The 12605-nt window shown below is 40.0% G+C and overlaps 1 protein-coding gene across 1 annotated transcript in view; it reads right to left on the reverse strand.

Moving 5' to 3' along the window:
• Positions 1-11560, reverse strand: part of LOC127560640 (mitochondrial dicarboxylate carrier-like) — a 32840-nt gene extending 21280 nt beyond the window's left edge. The window contains exon 1 of the mRNA XM_051995377.1: positions 11331-11560. Within this exon, the coding sequence (XP_051851337.1) occupies positions 11331-11420 (90 nt within the window). The 5' untranslated portion in view covers positions 11421-11560. The remainder of the gene's footprint in view (positions 1-11330) is intronic.
• Positions 11561-12605: the final 1045 nt, after the last annotated feature.

A 12605-nucleotide genomic window follows, 5' to 3' on the forward strand; every position in this document is an offset into this window, starting at 1 on the left:
AAAATTTACTAGGATAAACCAAATACACCCTTGAGATCTCTAAGAGTGTAAAATTCTTTTTATTGCCAGGTATTTTAACATGTAGAAGTATCATGTCATATGTATCTGCATGTTTTAGTAAGCAATGAAATTAGTGTTATTTAGATAATTCATAATGTATTTATAAAATGAGATTAAAAAAATACTCAAAAATACACTTGTCAGAGGGTGACTAAAATCCAAGCTAAACTATCTATACAAAGCTAGACTCAACTTAGGTAGATTTCAGCATAATAAATACACAGTCCATAACTTGCAAGTTTGCCCTTTTCTCCTCCATTACAGCTCATCTTCTGGGCTAACAATTATTCAAAATTTTGGGAGACAGCTAGGTGGCATAGTGGATAGAGCACCAGTCCTGAAATTAGGAGGACCCGAGTTCAAATCAGATCTCAGTCACTTAACAGTTCCTAGCTGTGTGATCCTGGGCAAGTCACTAAACTCCAGTTGCCTAAGGAAAAAAAAAATTCAAATTTTTAAATTAAAATTTTATTAAGTTCTTAAACTCAATGACTTCAGGGGAAAAAAATTATTATGATGACATGTTTCTCATTCCATGTCATCTTAGACCAAGCTCTGCACATTCACAATTTCTGGTTGATTACTGGCAGTTTAGCCACAAGTATCTGCAACACAGTAGAGGTGAAAGAGTTGGCTGTAAAATTTTCAACAACTGTGGTGGCTGCCCCCAGGTAGCATGGCATTTAACATCCTTGTTGTATTCACCCTGTGCCAATAATTCTTAGTTGTATTTGTTCAAAGAAAAACTTCTGAAGAGCTTCTGCATCTTTAAGGTCAAGTAATTTGGAAAGTCCAGTTCTCTCCTTGGCAAGTTTCTATTTCTTTCTTCCATCTTGGAGCCTGCTTTCAAAGCTGGGGTCACTCAGTCAGATGAAGTAAATATAGTAACTGATGAAGGCCCCCCCCCAAATATTTCCTACTGAAGAACCATTCTGGCCCACTGTGTTTCCATTGCTGCTCACAATGGTAATAGTAGCAGTGGGGCTGTCCCCTGCTGACCAGGAACCAGGAGTCAGCTCATTCTGCTCCTCTAGAATTAATATGCAGAAAATACACTATATGATTCTGGGCAAGTCATTTACACCTGAGTGTTTCAAAGTGAATGAATGAATGAATAAAATAAATTATATGAAATGTAGGTTTACAGTTTCACATACAACTATCTTTTATTCTTTATATACCAGAATGTTTGTGCCATGTCAATTAAGTTCATTTGAAAAAAAAAAAAGAAGGAAAAACTTAAATGCTCAGGGAAGTGCTGATTTTCTAAGATATGGATGGATATCTAAAAACTACTGTGTTTGAACAATGCAAGATTTAGCTACCTATCTGATCTTCTTTATTTTAAAATAAGTTTTGAAAAGTTTTGAAAGAAATAAGTCTTTCTCTTTTACATTATAACCATTCCTGGAAAGGATCACCCAAGCTCCCATCTGACCTTTCTGGGAGAATAGTGAAAAAGAGACGGCAAACAAACCTTTGGCTGACCCTGGAAGACAAAAGAAATCCCTGTCTTCCCTATATGCATTTTGCCTTAAAAAAAAAAAATGTGAAAAGTTTCTTTTTGAAACTCAGCCACCCACTCCTGAAAACATTCTAGAACACTCTTAGTTCCAAAAGGAAATGTCAACAGTTTCTGCATGTGACAAGACTTTGGTTATTATTTAAATGCAGACCTACTCGGTCAAATCCTTCTCCTAGTTTCCCACACCACTGCAGACAGAATTAAATTTTTTTTAATTTTATCAAATTTTTAAAAATTTAATCAGTATTCATTAAATACCAAAGATATTAGGTACAAAGTATCATGTGGATGGGATATGAAGATGCATCCTGCCCTTAGGGAACTCGAGTCATAATGACAAAATGACAATTAGAACTGGAAATCACTATGAAATATTTAAATCCATCTTTTTGCAGAAAATGGGCCTTTAGCTAAAATTTGAAGGAAGCCAAAAAGGAAGGAAGTCCAGGGTGGGGTGGGGGGAGGGATGTTATGTCTGGCCATTCCTGGGATGGGGAGGTCAGCCCAACCTTTCTGGAAGCTATGATACTGTATAGTAGATAAAATTTGACTATAGTTTTCTCATACTCAAAAACTTTCATTTTATTTTTAATGCTATTTTCCCCATTATGTGCAAAGAAAATTTTTAGCATTTTTTTTTTTGTGTGAGGGTTAAATGACTTGCCTAGGGTCACCTGGCTGGTATCAAATGTGAGGCCATATTTGAACTCAGATGCTCTATGCATTGCTCTACCTAGCTGTCCCTTTAGCAATTATTTGTACAAGATTTTGAGTTCCTACATTTAGAAGAAAGGCACATGTTTAACCCATACAAATTGTGAAAAATATTTTGAGTTCCAAATTTTTCTCCCTCTTATCTTCCTAAAATAAAATCCCTCATTTCAGAAATGGGGAAACTGAGACTCAAAAGTGGGGAAGGTTATTTGCTGAGGATCAGAAGTAGGATTACCTAGTTCCTCTGAGAACTCTAATGATAATAATAATACTTATGAATTTTATTTATATTTGCAATTAATCATTTGTTAAGTACTTTACAAATATGATTTCATTTTATCCTCACAATCACCTTGGGAGAGAGATGCTACTATTTTTCCCATTTTACAGATACAACCTTTACTAAATTAGACATGAAAATAGGCATCTAGTTAAGTATCTAAGGATGGTTTTGAACCTCGGTATTTTTAGTGTGCTGCCTCCCATACCTTCGAGCTACTTGCCTGACTCTAAAGTTAGTGTGCTACGCTACGTGCTTTTCCCAAAACCCTAGTTCATCTTTTGGTACAAAATTCATATTTTACAATGTAGATTTTTAATTCATTTTGGCTCTCCTGCAATCTCCAAGCAATGCAACCCCAATGAACTTTGGATGGAAAAATGCCATCTGTATCCAGAAAGAAAATTATGGAGACTGAATGTAAATCAACACATATTATTTTCATCTTTTCTTTTTGTTTTTTTTTTTTCCTGTGATTTTTCCTTTTTGTTCTGATTTTTTTCTCCCTACATGATTCATATGGAAATATGTAAAAAGTGAATGTACATGTATAACCAAAAAAAAAAAAAAAAATTTACATATAACTGGAGAAAATAAAAAGAAAAATAATAATTAGGGATACAAATGCCTTTCTTTTCCCTGTGCTTGGCATAGATACTAATCCTGAGATTACCCCTTCCCTCTCCTTCATCATGTATATATTCTGCTTGTATACAATTGTTTGCATATTATATTCCCCATTATACTATGAGATCCTTGAAAAGGGGCTGGTTTTCTGCCTTTCTTATTCTTTCTCAGTATTCGGCATATGATGTCATTCAGTCATTTTTTAGTTATGTCTGACTCTTTGTGATCCCATTTGGGCTTTTCTGGAGTAGTCTAACCATTTCCTTTTCTAGCTCATTTTACAGATAAGGAAACAGATAAAAAAGGTGAAGTTACTTGTCTAAGCGGACATAGCTAGTAAGTGTCTGAGGCCAGATTTGAACTCAAGAAGCAGAGTTCAGATACTACTATGCTCCCTAGTTACCCCTGCCTGGCACACAGTGGGCACTTAATAAAATGTTTATTGATTTGATTATTAAAGGCTTCTTAACAACCTGGGGTTTGTAGATAGATTTAAAGGATTCATGAAAAAGGATGGGAAAAAGATATATCAAAATGTCAACGACACCCAGAGGTTGGAAAGTGCTTTACATACTAATTATCTCATTTGAGTCTCATGGCAGAATGGAAAGATATGGCTTCAAATCTTACCTCTAACCCTTGAGTAGATGTGAGTTCGGCAAACTTAAGGTGCTTACATAAAAATCAGGATTACTATAGTTACCTAGCTGAGAAACAACGGACAAGTTCTCTCATCTCTATTGGCAGCCATGTTTACAGGTTCTCATAAAATAAGGAAATTGGACTCTGATCTCAACTACTTGCAATTCTTTTATTTTTATTAGCATGACTTCCATCTGGTTCTTCTGGAGCACAGAAGCTTAGGACACTGGGAAAGCAGCTCCAGCTCTGGAAAAAGACCCAAAGTCTGCCTCTGTTCATCTGCTTCCAACCAGTCCCAAGAATATTGCTGTGGGCTTGGAGGCTAGAGAATCTGCCCTGTTATCTGCCTCATGGCCCCAAGCCAAGGAGCTAGCGAGCTGTTCACTTGACCAGGCACATTCTGTTTAATAATCTGTTTGTATAAACTGCAATGTTACCACCCTTCACTGCCTGGATTACCAGTCAAGGTACACAGCTTGAGTCCACCCCATCCCCTCCCCTCACCCTTTGCACCCCTATCCTGCAGAACAATAACTAAATTCTACCATAGCTTCCAGAAAAAGTGAGGACTAATAGACAATCCTATTGTTCCTCTCAGTATCCTGGGAATTTGCCACATACCATGACCCCCTTTACTGACTACAGCAACCTCTTGGTTTCCTTCAAATCTTGATTAAAAGCCCACCTCCTTCAAGAAATCTTTCCCAAAAGCAGAAAACAGGGAAAAATTTTTATATCCAAGGGTTCTGATAAAGGCCTCATTTCTAAAATATGTAGAGAATTGACTCAAATTTATAAGAATAAAAGCTATTCTCCAACTGATAAATGGTTAAAGGATACAAACAGCCAATTTTCAGATGAAGAAATTGAAACCATTTATAGTATTTGAAAAAGTGCTCTAAATCACTATTGATCAGGAAATGCAAATTAAGACAACTCTGAGATACCACTACATACCTCTCAGATTGGTTGTTGTTGGATGTTGGAAGGGATGTGGGAAAACTGAGACACTGATACATTGTTGGTGGAACTGTCGATGGATCCAATCTTTCTGGAGAGCAATGTGGAACTATCTCAAAAAGTTATCAAACTGTACATACAGTTTACACAAACTATGCAGTGTTTCTACTTGGATGATATTCCAAAGAAATCCTAAAGGAGGGAAAGGGACCCACATGTGCAACAATGTTTGCAGCAGCCCTTTTTGTAGTGGCAAGAAACTGGAAACTGAGTGGATGCCCATCAATTGGAGAATGAATAAATTGTATATATAAATGTTATGGAATATTATTGTTCTGTAAGAAAGAACCAGCAGGATGATTTTAGAGGCCTGGAAAGACTTATATGAACTGATGATAAGTGAAGTGAGTAGGACCAAGAGAGCATTATACACAGCAACAAGATTATGTGATGACCAACTATGATAGACTTGGAATGGAGAGCGCCATCTGCACCCAGAGAGAGGACCATGGAGACAGAATGTGCATTTTCACTTTTATTGTTGTTGTTTGCTTGCTTTCTTCAATCTGATTTTTCTCATTCAGCATGATAAATGTGGAAATATACATAGAAGAATTGCACATGTTTAACATATATTGGATGGTTTGCTATTCAGGGGAAAAGGGAGGGAGAAAAATGTAGATAATAGGTTTTGCAAAGGTGAATGTTGAAAACTATCTTTGCATGTATTTTGAAAATAAAAAGCTGTTGTTGCCAAAAAAAAAAAAAAAAAATCTTTCCTAAGTCCTGCTTAATCACCTTCCTTCTGAGATTACCCCCAGTTTATCCTGTTTGGACATAAGTTGCTCAGATATTGTATTCCCCATTAGACTGTTAACTCCTTGATGATTGTTAACTCATTTTCATATGACTAGAAATGGTTTCAATTTCATCTGAAAATTGGCTGTTCATATCCTTTGACCATTTATCAATTGCAGAATAGCTCGTATTCTTATAAATTTGAGTCAATTCTCTCTATATTTTAGAAATGAGGCCTTTATTAGAAGCCTTGGATATAAAAAGCCTGTTTTCCTGCCTTTCTCTGTGTCCCTATGCCTGGCAAATTGTAGGCATTCCAAATGTTCTTAACCTGAGGTTTATGGATAAATTTAAGAGTTTGGTGAACTTAAATGGGGGACAAAACACACCTTAATTTTAACTAACCTTTAATTGAAATTTAGCAACAAACATCATTAAGAGAAAAGATTCATAGATTTTACCAGACTGCCAAAGGTATCCATGATTCAAAAAAAGGTTAATATCCTCCGCCCTATAAGAATCTTAGCTCCTTGAGGACAGGGGTTATTATGATTCTATATTTCTATCCCCATAGTTTAGCATATAGTTTTTGCTGTTCAATTGTTTTCAGTTGTGTCCAATTCTATATATCCCCATTTGGAGTTTTCTTGGCCAAGATACTGGAGTTGCTATAAGATTTCAGAAAAAACTGGAGAGACTTACATGAACTGATGCTAAGTGAAATCTTTAGAACTAAGAGAACATTGTACATAGCAAGATTATATGATGATCAACTGTGATGGAGTTCAACAATGAAGTGGTTCAAGGTAGGTTCAATAGACTTGTGATGAAAAGAGCCATCTGCATCCACAGAGCAAACTATGGAGATGGAATGTCTATCAAAGCATAGTATTTTTTATCTTTTTTGTTGTTATTTGTTTATTTGTTTTTCTTCTTTATCATTTTTCCCCCATTTGATCTGATTTTTCTTGTGCAATGTTCTAAATGTAGAAATGTTTAGAAGAACTGCATATGTTTAATCTATAAAATTACTTACTGTCTTGGGGAGGGAAGAGTGAGAAGAGGGAGACAAATTTGGAACACAAAGTTTTGCAAGGGTGAATGTTGAAAACTATCATTGCATGTAAATTTTGGGAAAAAACCCTATAATTATGTTATGCCAAAGTTCCTTTTTAATGTTGTGATCCAGTTTCTCCAATTGTCCTATTTAGTTATTCTGCCTTAGGTTATAACCTTTCCCTCTTAATGTTTGAGATAAAGGTTTTATAGACATTCCTTCTTAATGTTTGACAAGACAAAGGTTTGTCCATTTTAGATGTCATTAGAATATCAGTAACCTCCCTCCTTTAGGTTATCCCCATCTAGGTACCTCCATTATGTCATTGTTCTTGTTATTCTATAAAAAGCTTGCAGTCCCAATACTAGACTCTTTGAGATGATAGTCTCAGTCTAGCCCTGGGATCAAACATGGATCCATTGGTCCCAGTATTTCTCTCCATTTAATAAACTATTGAATTGGTCTCTAATCTCTGTTTTGCTCAGTTTCTTCGGCATTACAATTTTTTTTTTTAATATACTGGAGCTGTTAAGACATTCTCTTTTTTTAGAGGTAATCAGGTTTAAGTGACTTGCCTAGAGTTGCATAGCTAGTAAGTGTCTAAGTCCACATTTGAACTCAAGTCATCCTGACTCCAAATCCAGCACTTTACTGCATTACCTACCAGCCCCTAGCAAATGGTAAACCCACAGTAAGCCTTAATATTTGTCCGTTCATTCATGGTATCTTGAGTATATGTAGGCTACGGGAGTCAGCTTTTGACCAGAGTCACAGCCCAAGGAAAACCTGCAATTCATACTTCAAGGTACAAAGTCAGCAGGAGCCAAGACAATAAACCTTAAGGGGGAGTCATACATTTAAATGGAAGGACATCAGAATTGCCCTTCAGGGGCTTTGAAAACCTTGCCCTTCCAAACTGGAGCTGCTTAGATAGAACAGATGTAGTGCAGCTCCCAGGGAGGATGTAGCAATAACTCTAAGAGACCAGGCCTAGGGAGCCACAAACAAAGCAAATTGTTAAGACAACAATCTGTAATAATACTGTAAAAAGTACAATAGTGGGATTCAATGCCAGATATGGCTCCACCTCTAAGCCCTAGAATTCAATACCCCTCAAGACCACTCAATTTAACCTCTAAATCATAAAATTAGCATAACAGTGACTTGAAGAATCTGATCTTTGTTTCTTTTTCCAATAAAATTATTTTCTTACTCCAAATTTTTAACTAAATTCCCTTGGAACTTAGCCTACTGTCAAGCACCATAATAAATCTTTGTCCCTTAACTTGGAAAGGGACGAATTTGGGAATTCTTCTGCCATATCCAAGACACCAACCTGGGGACTCTAATATTGTTGGTGTATGTTCTGCCTCAACGGAATCAAGGCAGAGTGGAAGAAAGTGAGTTAAAGTTAATGAGACATTCTCTTTTAGCCCAAACTGAGAAGCCAGAGTCTCCAGGAGCTTAAAATAGAGTAGGAGGCAAATACTAACATTAGAAAGTGCTTTAAATACGATCTGTAGTTAACAAACTGGTCTGTGGTGAGAGATAATTGATGGGCTGGAACATCTGGCAAAGTCCAATGGGAAAAACTCTGGATTGTGAGGGGAACTGGTTTTAATGTTAGAACTTCCATCACGTGGCTTTGAACAAATCTCCATCTCCCTCTGAAGGTCAGTTTTAAATGTCAGAATCCAGAGATAATCTCTAAGAGAATTAGTTTGAGAGATCAAATTCCTATTTATTCTTTAGGGCTTTAAGACTACTTCAAGTCCCATCTCCACTGAAACTCTCAGAATAAACTAAGAATTTACTTTGAAACCATTCATCCTCCTTTCTAGTTTATCACTACTCTTTTAAATATATATGCTTTTCTATCCCAATATTTATCTTTTTTTTTAAGTGAGTAGAATGAATGTGGAGTGAACATAGGATCAAAACGTCTGGATTTGAATCCCCGTCTTGCCACTTATTCAGTCAACCTTTGCAAGTCTCAATTCTAATATTCTACATCTACAATTAACAGGGAACTGAAACTCTCCACAGGAAGAGATGAATAAAGGACTGGCCAAGAAGTTGAGTATCCTCCAGCTGTATACATCAGCCCTGCCAATCCCCTCCCCCTTTCTCATGGTGTGCTAAATTAATAAATCAACATTACCTTCAATATGGAGAAGGTAATGCTAAAACTATGGCTCTCTTCTCTTCCCTGACCTCACTGCTCTCTCAGCCTATCAGTTCAATGTCCCTGACCCACCCTTCTCTACCCCCTTCCACTGCACCCTCTGGAACCTTTGCTCTATTTTAAATAATTTCCTCTTCAGGGTGGGGAGAGAGGAACAGGGGGAGGGGCAGATTAAAACTTAAAATGTAACCCCAAATTACAAAAAAATTAAATTAAAAAAATTTCCTCTTCATATTAGACTTATTGCCCCCCCCCCCGAAATGACATTGTATAAATATTTTGCATGTCTATATTTTATAGCAGACAGAAAATGTTTTATTTTGAGTCTGTACCTTCCAGGTCCACCTAGCAAAATGTCCAGCACAGGATAAGTGATTAATAAATCCTTACTGAATTCAATTCAATTCAAATGGATAATCAAGTGTCTCTATTATACAATCAAGATCTGCTTTGAAGGGGGAAAAAAACAACTTAGATAGTACCTGTCTTCAAGGAGTTTATGGTACAAGCTTTATGAATACAGGTGATATTAGAGATAGGTCTTGAAGGATGGGTTGGAAACATTAAAACAGTGGTCAAGTCTAGTAGCTTTATCTCCTAAACAATTCTCATGTATTTTTAAATAGTTTTGTTTTTTGGGGGGTTATACATTTATATTAACTTTTCAAATACACATTTCTTTATGAATCACATTGGGAGAGAAAAATCAGAACAAAAGAAAACCCTGAGAAGAAGAAAAAAACACAGAAAAAAGAAGTGTGCATAGCATGTGCTGATTTACATTCAATCTACATACTTCTCTTTCTGGATGCTGATGGCATTTTCTATTCTAAGTTTACATTTTCCATCTATTCCCTTCTCCCCTAATCATGGCCTCCATCACTCATTCCTAGTGTTGCGGTCTAGATTTGGGGCACCTAAATGAAATTAGGGTTTAGTTGAGGTCTATTGGCAGGTTTAGGGGGCAGGGAGTCAAACAGAGCTCCCCTAAAACCCCCCTGGATTTGGCACAAGGATACAGGGTAAATGAGGTATAGTAGCTGCTGGAGTCCCCAATAAAGGCATTTATTGGCAGAGCTAGATTGATAAAAGAGGTTTATTATTGGGTAAGCAAGGTAAAGTATAGGCGAAGACAAGAGATAAGGGCACCAGACAGAGGGTCCAGTGGACAGGAGGTCCTCACATGGCTAGTATGTTTGGAATCTCTGCAAAGAGGGGGTCCCAACGGTTCCCTTTAATAATGGGAGCTTTAGGCTCAAGGGGCTCTTGGGTGTAGCTCCAAAGTTGGCTCAGATCTGAGTGGGACTGGGACAGGCTCGGATTTTCTATTGGAATTCAAAGGGACCAGGATTTGTGAGTCAAAGGGTTGACTTGACACATTAACTAGGTGGGTTTGGGAATCAAAGATAGGAATCTTTCCCATATCACTAGGACTTTCGAAACTGAGTGACAACACTAAAATGCCAGGTCTGGCCATGTCTCTTCTTTGCTCCAGAAGCACTTAAAAGATAAAATGCAAATGTCTTGATTTAGTACTTAAAGACCTTCACAAACTGGAGCCAACCTATCTCTGCAGGCTGGTTTGCTTTACTGGGCACCTCCACTTGTTTGCAGCTGCCCTTACATTACCTGCCATGCGGTCTGCTCCTTCCTTTACCTGTGCACGGGCTATTTTCCCTAAGCCAGGAATGCCTTCCAAGCCTCTCTGGGCTCCGGTCATGCCCTTTGGGATTAGTGCTCCCACCAGGTTTTTTTTTTTTAATGCATATCCTGACTTGATTTCTGCCTGCATCAAGTCGCTTTCCCATAAAGGTACTCTTATGGCTCTTTCGGGACACTTCTTATGATGCTTAATAAATGCTTATTACCTGACTGAGCAAGACTGAAAAGTGAGATTGCCATTTCATAAGTAGTGGGGAAAAAAAAAAAAAAAAAAAAAAAGGAAGGAAGGAAAGAGAGCATGTAGATTGGCCTGTCTTGTTCCTCAAGTACAAATACTAATAGGGAAAAACATTCTCCCGGGAAGGAAAAAGATTTACTTCAGCAACTGAAAGCCTGACCCCACTGACTGCACTCCTTAAACTTCTCTGAAAACGAACAGACAGTTCAGTGGAAAATCCCACTCAGCCTCTCTTAAACCTCTCCATTCTTTTGCTGTGGACACCTCACTAACCCCTAGGGCTCCCCGCCTTCCCAGAAGTGGACAGTTCTGCCTCCTCAGGGCTCAATGAGATAATATCGCAGAGTGCACACACTGCATTGTCCGGTCCACACTAGGCGTTTAACAAATACTGGTTCCCTTCTCATCCCATCCTCCCATCCTGGGGATTGCCAGATAAGAGAAAGATGGAGAGGAGGTCTCTCACCACTGGAGTGGGTGGGGGCCGCTCTGATGGACCTCTGGCGAGGAGGCGGCGCGCGGGGTGGGGGGTGGGGATGGACAGCTTGGGCCCCCGGCTTCCCGGGAGAGGGTGCCGCTCACCTTGAGCAGGTCCAGCGGGTGCGTGCAGCACGCTGCCCCGGAGGAGGCTAGCCCCCCGAAGTACCAGCGGGACACGCGCCTTTGGGGCATGGCTGCGCTGCGCCGGGACGAGCCGCTCCGGGATTCGCCGGGCTCCTGGGGCCAGGGCCGGAACGAACGCGAGCCGGCGGAGGGATGTGCTCACGGGACAGGTCGCTGGGAGAGAGGCCCAGCTTCGGCTCGGGCTCAGGGGGAAGCAGGTTCAAAGCACCGCCCGCCGCCCCTAACAGCCAATGCGCCGCGGCGTCCCGGAGGATCAGCCCCCGCCCCGCGCCGGCCCGCCCAACCCAGCGGAGCCCGGCTTCAAGCCGTGACGCCCGAGCGCGTCTTAAAGGGGCCGCAGACGCTCCTCAGGGCCCGAGGTAAGTCGGGGAGAGGCCGGCGTCCACGGTCAAGGGCACCGCGCCGGAACCTGTGCTGCGGCTGGGGCTACGGCTGCGTGCGTGCGGAGCGAGCCGGCTATTCCACGTAGCCACCCCTACTCCCAGCCCTTCGACCGGAGGAATTCTCCTTCTTGGGGCTAGTCGTATTGGTTGGTCGCAGTTCGGAACCCGTAGGTCAGAGATTTTCCAGAACCTGAGAAAGTTTCCCTTCCCTCCAAGGCTACCCAACAATATCATTTTGCTAACACAGCTGTTGCACGTGGTCTTCCCCATTAGATTCACTTCAATTCAGTAAACATTTATTATTGAAGGTAGCTAAGTAGTTCAGTAGGTAGAGCGCAGAGCCTTCCTGGGTTCGAATCCAGCCTGAGACACTTCCTAGGCAATTCACTTAACTCCGGTTTGTCTTAATTCACTGGAAAAGGAAATGCAAAGCACTCCAGGAACTTTATCAAGAAAACCCTGTGGACCAGTATTGGCGAGATATGGTGCGCTGGGGACGCTAAGGGTCGGATGCGACAGAACACGTGCCAAGAGCGGGATTGTGAGTTCCTAGGAGCTCAGGGCTGCTTTGCCTTTCTTACCCATGCATAGGGTTCGGCATATAGTAGGCGCCCAATAAGTGTTCCCTGACTTGACCACAATGTTAGAGCTCAAGGTGGCCCATATTCCTAGTCAACCCGTCAACCCATTTTCCCGGAGACCGTCCACCCTACCTTTATCACTTTTGGGAAAATCACCTGTGACGTTTAGATCACTCTAAATTCCGTGAAGTCAGCTCCCTTCACTCCAAAGGTGCTAGCTAGAAATGGGCCACGCAAAACAGCCTTACACTGGGAAAAGCATCATTGAG

The sequence above is a fragment of the Antechinus flavipes genome, chromosome 4, assembly GCF_016432865.1.
Source record: "Antechinus flavipes isolate AdamAnt ecotype Samford, QLD, Australia chromosome 4, AdamAnt_v2, whole genome shotgun sequence".
NCBI classification, from domain to species: Eukaryota; Metazoa; Chordata; class Mammalia; order Dasyuromorphia; family Dasyuridae; genus Antechinus; species Antechinus flavipes.